General features: G+C 35.9%; 1 protein-coding gene across 1 annotated transcript; it reads right to left on the bottom strand.

Moving 5' to 3' along the window:
- Window positions 1-320: 320 nt before the first annotated feature.
- LOC126820863 (baculoviral IAP repeat-containing protein 2) lies at window positions 321-14,728 on the bottom strand. The gene is made up of 2 exons (XM_050548988.2): window positions 14,523-14,728; window positions 321-13,678 (listed from the first exon to the last, which is right to left on the bottom strand). Exons 1-2 carry the CDS (start codon window positions 14,711-14,713, stop codon window positions 12,583-12,585), a joined length of 1,287 nt encoding a protein of 428 aa, XP_050404945.1. The 5' UTR covers window positions 14,714-14,728; the 3' UTR covers window positions 321-12,582.
- Window positions 14,729-14,985: the final 257 nt, after the last annotated feature.

Raw genomic sequence — 14,985 nt, 5'->3', positions numbered from 1 at the left:
TGACCCTACTCCTTGTCACATACACTCATTGGTCCATAAGACAGGGATGTTTTTTATTAATGTACACGTATTAATATGAGGATTGTCCTATTCCGGTAACTGTGGACCAAGATCGGTGTCATATCTGCGGCTTGCCTAGCTTGGAAATAATTTGCTCCATCCCATCTCTTTGTGCTCAGAAATCTGACTGTAACCTCAAAGTTCTTGTTGGCATAAATAGTTCATTTGTTCGACCATCTAAACTTGTTTTCATCTGCAAGTATATTTATATTTTTTAGATAGTTGCCAGAAAACAAAACATGGACCTGCCAGTGGCTAAGTGGTCATACAATACAAATTTTAATAAGATCAGATCATAATTAAAACCTCCAATAGTAGTTATGGGAGAACCGCACAACACATAAACAATATAAACCATGAAGACAAACCCGAAGCAAGATACAAGCAATAAACAACAAGATTTTATAACAATTGGGAAATAACTCTGGCAGTCATTATCCTAAATAGGTGAATATCAATAGGATTCCTCCTGTCAATATAGTAGAAATTGAATATCAATTTGAGAAAGATCCGATCATAACTGATTTTGATAAAAAGGAGATTAACTCTTAAAGTTATTGTTGAAAATTAATACAAAGTTTCAAAAAGATTGGATCACAATTGAAGCCCTGAGGGTGCTAACAAGATATCGTAACAAAGGGGAATAACTGAAAGTTATCGAAAGATATGGAAAAATATTCAATGAGATAGACAAGCTACATCATTTTAAACAAATGGTTGCCATGCAAGATAAGCCTACATTTCGCAAGAGGTGGACAGAGAACAGTTTTTAAAAAAAGCAATTTTTCGTAAATCAGGGGCCGTAATCCAGGAAGTTACGATCCGATATGCGCAACTATCGAAGGAACCCTAGATCTTTGGGATATAAACATATATTAAGTTTTGTCAAAAATTGTGAGCTCTAGAGGGTGATCACAACCTTAGTATGACCTACTTTACACTATTTGCGTTCAGGGAGTGGCCATTCTGTCGGGTAGTTTTGATCCGATTTTCACGAAATTTGAACTCAATTGTCATTATGGTGTAACAGTGATATATTTAAATCTTTTTTTTTTAAATCGGATAAAAATTGTGACCTCTTGAGGGTTCCACAAGCGAAAAACGTGATTTTTCATGCAATCAGGGGTCATAATCCAGAAATGCACAAATATAAAAAAGGGGACTCCAGAGGGTCCGTAACCTTGGTATTACATACTGTTACACTATATGTGGCGCAGCCATTTTGTCGGGTAGTTTCGGTCCGATTTTCATGATATTCGAACTCAACCGTCATGTAGAAAGGCCATTTTGTTGGGCAGTTTCAGTCCCATTTTCATGAAATTTGAACTCAACCGTCACTATGGCGTATCGGTGAGATATTTGAACAATATTTGTTATTGCCCTGTCCGTCCCCGTACCAGACTATAACTTCCTGGATTATGGCCCCTGATTGTACGAGAAAAATCACATTTTTAGCCTAACCCTGGACCTAGCCCTAATACTTACCCAAATCCTAACCTACAATCTAGCCAACAATCACTTGCCCTAACCTTATTTACATCCCAGCAACCTTGATGAAAATAGAGTTGCCTGGTTTTAGCTTGCGGTCCATCTAAAGGTCACAATTTTTATCTGATTTTCAAGATAGGTTGCCAGGCAACGAAACATACCCCCACAGCAACTAAGTTGTCCACAGTCAACAAAGGTTGTCGCATAATTTTTCTTTTGTCAGTAATCAGAAGATTTACAACACATCAAAAACTGACAAGTAATAACCCATTAAGTAATTATCAGAAATCATCAGAATTTATTTCAATTGTTTGTCTCATGACCTTAAGCAATTTATATTAACTTTAGCTTCTAGAAGGTACACAAGATTTTTCAAAGTGATCAAGGGCCATAACTCTGGTTGTAATTATCGGAAATAGTTGAAAATCAATAGGCTTCTTCGTCTCATGACCTTAAACACTGTGTATAAATTTAAAGTCAATTTAAAGTCAATCGGATATTAACTTTTATAGGTTGTGGACGCCAGACCGATGGATGGGGCCAAGACAATAATGTGACCACATTTCAATGTCGTTGTATTAAAACTGTTCAAATATATCATCCTTACATACAAATAGTGGAAAAGTATATAAAACCAAGGTTGCCGACATTGGCCCAACATAAGACTGCTAGTTGGGAATCTTAACCAATTTTGATGAGACTTAAAATATATATCTATATTCCAAAGATCTCGGTTCCTTTGACATTCCAGCATATATTGGACAGTAACTTAATGGATTATGGCCCCTGATTGTACGCAAAAATTGTGATTTTAGCTAGTGGACCCTTGAGAAGTCACAAATTTTATCTGATTTAAAACCAGCGGCTGCCAGGCAGGATACGCCCACATTTTCGAGAGATGGATAGAGAACAAGCTAAAAAGGAGTGATTTTTCCTGCAATCAAGGGCCATAATTCAGAAAATTACAATTCCATATGCGCAAATATCGAAAGGAACCGAGATCTTTGGGTTATAAACTCACATTTCAAGTTAAAACATAATCGGATAAAAATTGTGACCTTTATAGGGTCCACAACCTTGATATACCATATTTTTACGCTATTTGAGAACGAGGGGCGGCCATTTTGTCTGTCAGTTTTGGGCCGATTTTCACGAAATTCAAACTCAGCCATCCTTAGGGTGTAACGGTGATACAATAATACATTTTTTAAATCGGATAAAAATTATGACCTCTCTAGGGCCCACAAGCTAAAAACCTGATTTTTCGTACAATCAGGGGCCATAATTCAGGAAGTTACGGTCCAATATGTGCAAATATCGAAAGGAACCGAGATCTTTGGGTTATAAACTTACATTTCAAGTTTCAACAAAATCGGATTTGGGCCGATTTTCATGAAATTCGAACTCAGTCCTCCTTAGGGTGTAACGGTGATATAAAAATACGTTTTTTTAAATCGGATAAAAATTATAATCTCTATAGGGTCCACAAGCTAAAAACGCGATTTTTCGTACAATCAGGGGCCATAATTCAGGAAGTTACGTTCCGATATGGGCGAATATCGAAAGGAACCGAGATCTGTGGGTAATAAGCATACATTTCAAGTTTGAACCAAATCGGATAAAAATTGTGGTCTCTACAGTGTTCACAAGCTAAAAACGTGATTTTTCGTACAATCAGGGGCCATAATCCATGAAGTTACAGTCCGATACATGCCAATATCGACAGAAACCGAGATCTTAGGGTGATAAACCTATATTTCAAGTTTCATTGAAATCAAATAAAAATTTTGACCTGTAGAGTGTTCACAAACAATTGTGAACGGACGGACAGGGGGGATGACAATATATGTCCACATGAAAATGTGGGCGTATAAAAACTGTTGAAATATATCACTGTAACACCATAATGACGGTTGAGTTCGAATTTCATGAAAATAGGACTGAAATTGCCTGACAAAATGGCTGCTCCACATACACATTCAGATAGAAATTGCTCAAATTCAATAGGTTTCTTCGTTTCACTAATTTACAAGATGCATACAAAATTTATACATATCGGATGATAGCTTTCGACTTTCAAGCGTTCACAAGGTTCAACTCAGTTAAACAAGGGTGATGACTCTAGAAGTAATTATTGGAAATTGCTTAAATTCAATAGGCTTCTTTGTTTTACTAATCTTCATGACGCATATAAATTTCATACAGATTGGATGATACTTTTGTAGCTGGCGCGTTCACAAGGTGCAACAAAGTGAAACAAGGGCTATAACTCCAGAAGAAATTAACGTAAATTGCTGAAATTATATAAGATTCTTCATTTCCCTAATTCTAATGATGCAAATAAATTTCATACAGATCAGATGATAACTTTCGTCATTTGAACATTCATAAAATTCAATAAACTGAAACAAGGGCCATAACTGTATAAGAAATTAAAGGAAATTGCTAGAATTCAATAGGCTTTTTCACTAATTTAAATGATGAGTATAAATTTCATACAGATTGTATGATAACTTTGTCGCTAGAGCGTTCACAAGGTTCAATAAAGTGAAACAAGGGCCATAACTCTAGACATAATAAACGAAAATTGCTGAAATTCAATAGGGTTCTTTGTTTCACTAATTTAGATAATGCATATCATTTTCACAAAAATCGGGTGATACCTTTTGCCGTAATAGCGTTTACAAGGTTCAACAAGGTCCTTGCTTCACTTTGTTGCACCTTGGGATCGCTCTAACATTAAAAGTTATCTGCCGATCTGTATGAAATTTACATGCGTCATTTAAATTAGTAAAGAGAAGAATCCTATTGAATTTCAGCAATTTCCGTTATTTACTTCTAGAGTTATGGCCCTTGTTTCACTTTGTTGCACTTTGTGAACGCTCTAACCTCTAAAGTTATCTGCCGATCTGTATGAAATTTATATGTGCCATTTAAGTTATTAAAAAAACCAATCCTATTGAATTTCAGCAATTTGCGTTTATTACATCTGGAATCATGGCTCGTTTCACTTTCTTGAACCTTTTGAACGCTGTAACGCCGCAAGTTATCATCCGATCTTTGTGAAATTTATAATGCATTATTTAAATTAGTGAAACCTTGAAGCCTATTGAATTTCAGCAATTTACAATAATTATTTCTACGGTTATGGGCCTTGTTTCACTTTGTTCAACCTTGTTAATGCTCGATTGATGAAAGTTATCATCCGATATGTATGCAATTTATATGCATTATTTAAATTTGTGAAACAGATGTCTATTGAATTTCAGCAATTTCCGTCAATAATTTCTAGAATTATGGCCCTTGTTTTACATTGTGAACCTTGTGAACGTTTGAATGACAAAAGTGATCATCCGATCTGTATGAAATTTATAGGCATTATTTAAATTAGTAAAACGAAAAAGCCTGTCAAATTTCAACAATTTTTGTACACTACTTCCAGAGTTGAGGCTTGTTTCAGTTTGTAGAACTTTGTGAACCTTCAAACGACAAAAACTATAATCTTTTTTTATCTGATTTTGTTGAAATTTTAAATGTAAGTTTATAACTCAAAGATCTTGATTCCTTTCAATATTCGCGCATATCGGACCGTAACTTCCTGAATTATGGCCCCTGATTGTACGAAAAATCATGTTTTTTAGCTTGTGGACATTATGGAGGTCACAATTTTATTCCGATTTAAAAAAAACGGTTGAATATATCACCATTACACCTTAATAACGGTTGGGTTCGAATTTCGTGAAATTTGGACCAGAACTACCGGACAAAATGGACGGCCCTCGTATGCAAACAGTGTAAAAATATGGTATATCAAGGTTGTGGACCCTCTAAAGCTCACAATTTTGATCCGATTTTGATGGAACTTGAAATACATGTTTATAACCCAAACATCTTGGTTCCTTTTGATATTTACTCATATTGATAGTAATTTCCTGAATTATGGCCCTTGACTGTACGTAAAATCACGTTATTAGCTTGTGGTCTCTCTCTAGAGGTCAAAATTATTATCCGATTTAAAAAACTGTGTGAATATATCACCGTTACACCATAATGATGGTTAAGTTCGAATTTTGATCCAATTTTGATGCATGTTTATAACCCAAAGATCTTGGTTGCTTTTGATATTTGCGCATATCGGATCGTAACTTCCTGAATTATGTCCCCTGATTGTACGAAAAATCGTGTTTTTAACTTGTGGTCCCTCTAGAGGTCACAATTGTTATCTGATTTACAAAAACGTTCGAATATATCTCTGTTACACGTAATGTTGGTTGACTTCGAATTTCGTGAAATTTGGACCAAAACTTTGGACAAAATGGCCGCCCCTCATACACAAATAGTGTAAATATCTGGTATATCAAGGTTGTGAACCCTCTAGAGGTCACAATTTTGATCCGATTTTGATGAAACTAGAAATACATGTTTATAACCCACAAACCTTTGTTCCTTTTGATATTTGCGCATATCGGATCATAACTTCCTGAATTCTGGCCCTTGATTGTACAAAATTTAGAGGTCACAATTTTTATCCGATTTAAAAAAACATGTGTCAATATATCACTGTTACACACTAAGATCTTGGTTCCTTTTGATAATAGCGCATATCCAAACGTAACTTCCTGGATTGTGGCCCTTGATTGTTCGAAAAAAAAAAGCATTTTTAGCTTGCAGATTCTCTAGAGTTGACAATTTTTTTCCGATTTTAAAAACCGTTTAAATATATCACCATTCCCCCATAATGAAGGTTGAATTTGAATTTCGGGAAAATTGAAATGAAACTGCTCAACAAAATGGCCGCTCTTTGTACGCAAATTGTGTAAAAGTATGTAATATGAAGGTTGTGGACCCTCTAGAGGTCACAATTTTTATTCGACTTTAATGAAACTCAAAACATATCTTTATATCTCAAAGATCTCGGTCCCTTTTGATATTTGCACATTTCAGATCATAACTTTCTGGATTATTGCCCCTGATTGTACAAAAAATCGTGTTTGTTTTTAGCTTGTTCTCTATCCAGCTCCTGCAAAATGTGGAAGTATTCTGCCTGACAGCCGCTGGTTTTTATACATTTCACTGATATGGTTAATTGTATAGGTAATTTTTTACTTCAATATGCTCACAATCATATTTTATGTGGCATATAGCAGCTTATGACTCGTACTAGTATTACACAATGGGTTATATTCCTGATTGTGTTTTTCAATTTTGAGTGAAGTTTGTATCACTACAGGCCCAGGACTGTGCGGCGCATTGGATGCTTACGGCTAGCCCCCGGAATGCATCCACTTAAACTGATATGTACGTTTGTTTGTGATTTCAACATATTATGTGTGGTGCAATCCCCCTGCACTTATTATTAGTAGCGGCTATGTGGGTCATCCACTGTGCTATAGGTGTACATTGTATGTATGGAATTATTGTCATTTGTAAGATAGAAGTTCCAGTAATTAAAAGATTTATGAACCACTCCAGGCTTATTAGTTATTGAAGAACCTAGCAGTTATAGTATGTAGTACCAAGGTTGTGGAACCTTTAGAGATCACAATTTTTATACGATTTGGTGAAACTTAAAGGACAATATTGGTGTCCACCATTATCACATAATGTGATAGAACTGGTTAATTAAACACTTCCAAATATAATTTTAACACAGAGATTATTGCTACGATAGATGCGTAACAAAGATTTGATGAAACAGAAGTTATGAAAGCAAAAAGGAAAACGTGTTATCCTTCTATATAATATAACTGACTGAAGTTAACTAGCGATAACAGATAAACAGGCAAATTTCTGCTCACTAATAATTCCTTCAAAGACTAATACTTATTATATGAGACCGTGAGAGGATAACTGACATTTTATGAAAAGAACTTAGATTATGGCCCCTGATGGTACGAAAAATCACAAAGCTTTAGCTTGTTCTCTATCCATCTCTTGCAAAATGTGAGCATACCTTACACATGGCAACCACTTGCTTTTAAATTGGATAGACATTGGATAGACGATATCCACAAGATATTTTGAAGTGATCAAGGGCCATAACTCTGGCAGTAATTATCGGAAATCGCTGAAAATCAATAGGCTTCTTCGTCTCATGAGTTTAAACACTGTGTATAAATTTAACGTCAATTGAATATTAACTTTGGCCTCTAGAGCGTCATAACTTTGGCAGTAATTATTGGAAATCACTGAAATCAATATGCTTCTTCGTCTCATGACCTTAAACACTGTGTATAAATTTAAAGTCAATCGGATATTAACTTTGACCTCTAGAGCGCCGACAAGATTTTTATACGCCCACATTTTCATGTGGACATATTATGCCGTCGCCCCTGTCCGTCTGGACGTCCGTCCACAATTTGTTTGTGGACACTCTAGAGGTCACAATTCTTATCCGATTTTGACGAAACTTGAAATATAGGTTTATCTCCAAAAGATCTTGGCTGCTTTCGATATTGGCATGTATCGGATCGAAACTTCTTGGATTATGGTCCCTGTTTGTACGAAAAATCACGTTTTTAGCTTGTGGACCCAATAGAGGTCACAATTTTTATTCGATTTTGTTGAAACTTGAAATGTAAGTTCATAACCCAAAGATCTCGGTTCCTTTCGATATTCGCGCATATCGGACCATAACTTCCTGAATTATGGCCGCTGATTGTATGAAAATCGCGTTTTTAGCTTGTGGACCCTATAGAAGTCATAATTTTTATCTGATTTAAAAACCCGTATTATTATATCACCGTTACACCCTAAGGACGACTGAGTTGGAATTTCATGAAAATCGGCCCAAAATTGACAGACAAAATGGCCGCCGTTCGTTCTCAAATAACGTAAGAATATGGTATATCAAGGTTGTGGACCCTATAGAGATCACAATTTTTATCCGATTTTGTTGAAACTTGAAATGTAAGTTTTAACCAAAAGATTTCGGTTCCTTTCGATATTCGCGCATATCGGACCATAACTTCCCGAATTATGGCCCCTGATTGTACGAAAAATCGCGTTTTTAGCTTGTGGACCCTATAGAAGTCATAATTTTTATCCGATTTAAAAAAACGTGTTATTATATCACTGTTACACCCTAAAGACGATTGAATTCGAATTTCGTGAAAATCAACCCAAAATTGACAGACAAAATGGTCGCCGTTCGTTTTCAAATAGCGTAAAAATACGGTATATCAAGGTTGTGGACCCTATAGACCGATTTTGTTGAAACTTGAAATGTAAGTTTATAACACAAAGATCTCAGTTATTTTCGATATTCGCGCATATTGAATTGTAATTTCCTGAATTATGGCCCTTGATAGTAGGAAAAATCACTTTCTTGTTAGCTTGTTCTCTTATCCATCTCTCGAAAATGTGGGCATATCCTGCCTGGCAGCCGCTGGTTTGAAGTGATCAAGGGCCATAACTCTGGCAGTAATTATCGGAAATAGCTTAAAACCAATAGGCTTCTTTGTCTCATGACTTTAAAGACTGTGTATAAATTTAAAGTCAATCGGATATTAACTTTAGCCTCTACAGCTTCACGATTTTTTGAAGTGATCAAGGGCCATAACTCTGGCAGTAACTATCAGAAATTGCTGAAAATCAATAGGCGTCTTTGTCTCATGACCTTAAACACTGTGTATAAATTTAAAGTCAATCGGATATTAACTTTGGCCTCTAGAGTGCCCACAAGATTTTTTGAAGTGATCAAGGGCCATAAGTCGGGCAGTAATTATCGGAAATCGCTGGCAGTAATTATCGGAAATAGCTTAAAATCAATAGGCTTCTTCATCTCATGACTTTAAAGACTGTGTATAAATTTAAACTCAATCGGATATTAACTTTAGCCTCTAGACCTTCAAGATTTTTTGAAGTGATCAAGGGCCATAACTCGGGCAGTAATTATCGGAAATCGCTGAATATCAATAGGCTTCTTCGTCTCATGACCGTAAATACTGTGTATAAATTTAAAGTCAATCGGATATTAACTTTAGCCTCTAGAGCGTCCACATGATTTTTTGAAGTGATCAAGGACCATAACTCTGGCAGTAAATATCGGAAATCGCTGAAAATCAATAGGCTTCTTCGTCTCATGACCTTAAACACTGTGTATAAATTTAAAGTCAATTGGATATTAACTTTAGCCTCTAGAGCGTGGACGGACAGACCGACAGCGATGACAATACACAACCACATTTCAATGTGGGCGTACCAATCAGTGGGCATAATCCGCAAAATAACGGTCCTATATATGCTCGTATGTTTTGGATATGAATATATGTTAAGTCTCATCAAAATCGGTTAAAATTGTGACATCGGGGTCCACAAGCTAAAATCGTGGTACTATCAGGGGCTATAATCCATGAAGTTTCGGTCCGATACATGTCAATATAGAAAGGAAACAAGATCTTTGGGACATAAACCTACATTGTGAATGGACCTCTGGACAGACAGGGGTGACAAAAAAATCAGATAAAATTTGTGATCTGTAGAAGGTCCACAATCTTGGTATCACACTATAATCATCACCGGAGGCTGTAGTGGCTCAGTGAGTGAAACGTTAACCTGGAGGCCCTGTGTTTGATCCCGGTTCATCAGGATTTACCGGGGTGGTCCCCCCTCACGAGTGGTGTAGGACGGAGGGTCTGGCAAGCTGCAACGTATTGTCGTTCGTCAAGGTCCCATGTACACATTGGCGTGCACGTCAACGAACCCTTGGCAGTTGGAATTTGATATAAGAGTAGGCAACATAAACGAACTCTTGGCAGATGGAATTTGATATAAGAGTAGGCAGTAGCGTCACTATCCTGGCAAAATTTCTGTCATAGCACACTGCACGGTATATGCCCATCTTCATTAACCCAGTTGAAGCAAAACATTTTATTTCTATTCATCACCCTCGCTCAATTAGAATCAGAGTTATTGCGCTTCATGATTCCAAAACATTGACACATAAAATGCTACTCAAAGTGCGAATGTGCGACAGATAAATAGACAGATGAACCCGGGGGGTTGGGGGGCGAAGCGAAGAAAATATTCCTTGGTAACACGATACATGTAGCTCACCCATTTATTGTCTTGCAAAATGATATAAAACAGGGTTTAACTTCTTACTTTTCTGCACAAAATGACAAGGGTATACAACAATCAGTGCGTTCTGCTGTAAATTTTGTCATGACTACTACGTTACTATCTTCCCTAGCAGGGGGATCTTTACTAGCCTGTCAATGTTGTACACAGGACCACATTTTATTTTTCATCCACCAGATGCTTTCCCTTGGTCCTACACCACTGACAAGGGTAAATCAGGCTGGACCAAACCTAGGACCTTTTGTTAAGTGAGCCACTCTCATTTGCAATTCTCATAATGGCAGTGTGATTAGTACATGTACCTATGTTTTTGGTAGCAAATATATTTCTCCTCTTTTATTTTTTCAATATGTTTTCAACCCATGGGTACTGAATTCGGATTGTGATTTGCATGGAAATATATCTTTAAGCCTCTGTACATACCAAAATAAACATGAATTTATTTATTAACCTTACTTATATACATTGTTATTAAAGTTTACATTCTAGTACAATTTAGTTTAATATACATGTTTTGTTACATTATGTATATTAGACACTTAAATTGTAAAAAAATGAAATTGTGTTTATATTTACCATTACCAATACAAATATCTGATTTATTATATACTACATTAAAAGTATGTTTCATAACACTAAATTCTTTACTGAACTGTTTGGAAAATCACTGTTTATACACTAGTATGTTTGAAAAATCACTGTGTATACCGTACATTATAGTGTATGTTTGAATGATATATGTATATTGATTGTATAAATACATAATACTGTTATTAAATTATGGTATTATAAAAGATTATTAAAATTATCATGCTTGAAACCCTATAAAGATTTTCATATTTCGTCTGAAAAAGTGTTTTTCTTGTGCACAGTAAGTAATTATAATTAGTGATCATCAAGTTCAAGAATTTGTATGTTGTGTGACTGGTGGAAGACATGTGAATTTAGTGTTCAAAAAAAGTTTAACCAAATACAAAAATTCCAGTAACTTAACATAACCAATATACATTAAATATACTATTTTAACAATGTGCATAAAACTCAAATTTCAAAATTTTACTGCAGTAAAACAAAACAACTTGATACATGTATATACGGGTACTGACGAACAACTCAAAGCAAATAAATGACTAGTTTTTGTCAGTTAATTTATAATGTGTGCTGGAAATTCAAAACAAAGCATTAATTAATATTCAGCACACTAATAAAAACTAATATCACATAATAAAGAAGATAAACTTATAATACATGGATTCAAATGATCTTATTAAGGCTGGCATTTAACCCTTTCGCTAATGAATCAATAAAATCAAAGGACTGATTTAATGATCTTCTTCTTATTATCAAACTATGATTGATTTAAAGATCTTATAGTGAACCTTAGAATCAATGTTACTCCCTTTTTGTGATTTTAAACAGAAAGGAGTGATGGCTATACCATACTGTGATACAAGAAATGAATGCCACAAAGTAAATATGTCCTATCGCTTCATGATTAATTAGCAATAATCTTGACAATTGGTTAAAATTTGGCAGTTGGTAACCTTTTACTTTGCTAAGATTATTAAAACTGCAATGAACCACAGACAGAGTCCATATTTTAAAAATGATTAGGCCCACAGTCACATAATGATCATATAATTATGGTGAGAATTTCAATGTGTATTACCATTAGTACCCATTACCTCACTGATGTAATCCGGTTATTAATTTCAGCAAAAATTAATTTCTTGTTTTAGATTATCGGTACATGGGTTGCCTTTAAGTTAGTCAAGTGTTTCTACATTCATTGTGGATGTACCGCCTCTCTAATTATAACACTGACAAATTTTTGATGGCATTGTCCATATTGGCCAGCCATTGGTCAGGGGCCCAGGGCGTGCTTTTTTTGAAAAGCAGAGCAACTGGCTTGCTTTGGTACCGACAGTCCGGCACATTTGGAAGTGTTGGTATTCATATATCCACATCAGTATTCTCAGATGGAGTGGTTGATGTACTTTCAGTTAAATCCATAACAGCTAAACATAATGTAGTCGCATCAGGGAAGTTACCCTCGCCACGTTGCTGTCGTTCTGTAATTGCTTGATTTATTACATCTAAACTGTATCCCATCTCATTGACTGCTTGCTCTATAGGCGTGATCACAGGTGTTGATGCCGCCCCTGCAGTCACCATTTCACTCTGTGTGGGCACGGACGCCTTTGTGTTGAGGAGAGAGGGTCGTATAAGACTGGATGATTTTGACACTGGTGTTTGACCATTTTCCTTGCTACTTTTCAAAGAGTCTGGGACGTCCACAGACGCACTGTCCACTTCTAAAGCTCTTTGTTGCTGATGTTGCCGATGTTGCCTTTGATACTCAGAGGAAAAGATTCCTATTGGTCTCCTCTTATAATTCAATGCTGGTTGAACTGCAACAGTAGCCATTTTTTTCTGACCACTATCTGTTCTCTCCATGCACATATCTAAAGTCATATTCAAACCAGAATTCATGTTTTCATGTGAGTTCTGTGCCATTGATGTTGTTTTAAGATTTGTATTCAACTGTCCAATGTTATGCTTTATCTCTGTATTATCTGCACTATTCGAACTTAGATGATTTGACCTCCTGATCTGTATGAAGTTTCCTTTAGAGTTTTCATTTTTTAAGACTCTTTCAATGAACCCACAATTCTTACCAAACTGTTTATGAACTGTATTTGGAACTGTGTCTGGTTCCCAGTCCCTCAATACTAACCCACAATGAAAGCAATTCATTCGGTCAAAAGTGCCTTGGTAGAAAAAACCTGAACGAGCCAGAGACTCAAAACTTGGTACCTCTTCAGAATATTCACTAGGCAATCTTTCCATAGATTGCAGTCTTGTATTATAGTTTGCATACTTTCTGAATTTGGGGATTTGTAAATCGACCGAGTAGCCCAAACTTTTCAAATAAGGGCATTGCGGTGAAAGACGAAAATGAGTTTCTAGGGGGTCGTCATCTTTAGACCATTTCACAACACGTTTCTTACAATCTTCGCATTCAACACGATCACTTTCTCCGGTATACCTGAAAAATTTAATTCAAAATTATTCATCATTATGTATAATATATATCACTACGATTTGGACACAGCTTACCAAATATTCCTAAGCCGTCACTCACGAAACAAGGGCCAAAGCTATTTTTAGTCTTTCTCTCCCTTTTCCATGGCGATTTTTGTTGACTTTTTGGTGTAGAATCGAAGAAAAGGGTTTGAAAATACATTTTCTGCCAGGTTTTGGTGAATATTCATAATTTTGAGGCGGAAGGATACAAGAGTTGAGAGGTTGGTTAGGTTGAAATGTAGGGTCCAAAATTGCATGTTTTCTTGTATCTACTTCCAGCTTCAAGGCTTGTGTATCTCAAGTTTTTCATGAAGAACCTCATACTTGCTTTTGGGCAATAGGTTTCCACATGTTGCTCCATCTGTGGTAGAAAGCCTTCTACCCAACAAAAATTTGGGAAAAAGTTAGAGCCAGTCTAAGATACAAGAATTGCACATTACTGGATTTTAAACAAATTCGTGCGAAATATTTTGATATAAGTTTAAATAAGAATTGTGGGTAAGGGTAAGGTTCCTAGCCCTTACCCTAACCCTGGTATCAAAATATTTCGCACGATTTTGAGGATCCAGTATTGTGCACGAGAATTAACATTAAAGTCAATGGGGAAATCTTTAGTGATCTGGGCAATATAAGTCACGTGACAGCTGGCGTCTCCGCAGTTGGTATTGACATTATAAATATCTAATCTATTTATAACTTCTGGGTTTGCCCTTTTTCTTTTATCATCCTAGTCCAAGTGCGTTCCAGGCGTCAGTTTTTTTAGGTGTCAAAGTAGAAATATTATGCATAAAAATTATAATTGTTACCTAAATCCTGCTAATGCTAACTGTATTTGTGATTTCTTCGACCTCCAGTTGCTGTTGCTGAAAGAATTGAGCCTCTGTTGAAGCTTGTTGCAGCTGTCAATTTCTGTCTGCTTACTTTGTAATCTATGTAATTTCTGTACAGGAGTCGGTGCCATTGTAGCAGTTCCATATTGTGTTGTGTTTTTAGCCATGTCTAAGTATAAAAACAAATAAACAATAATAGTAAGTTATTATTCACATAGATCTAATAATCCCAGCAAATGCCCTCGTCTCCGTAGTCTTTAACCCACCTCAAACTTAGGCTGCCTATCTACAGCTAGCTCCGGCTGAGAATTCTGGGAAGTATGAGTCGCTGCGTGCGTAACCGAGCTGTCGCACCCTGAACAGGAAGTGAACTATTTTATTAAAATCGGACAACTAAATTATTTAAATATTTACAGTTGAAGAAAAAACAAACAGTTCA

Source organism: Patella vulgata, chromosome 5 (genome assembly GCF_932274485.2).
Source record: "Patella vulgata chromosome 5, xgPatVulg1.2, whole genome shotgun sequence".
Classification (NCBI taxonomy): Eukaryota; Metazoa; Mollusca; class Gastropoda; family Patellidae; genus Patella; species Patella vulgata.
This window is presented reverse-complemented; position numbering and strand designations above follow the sequence as displayed.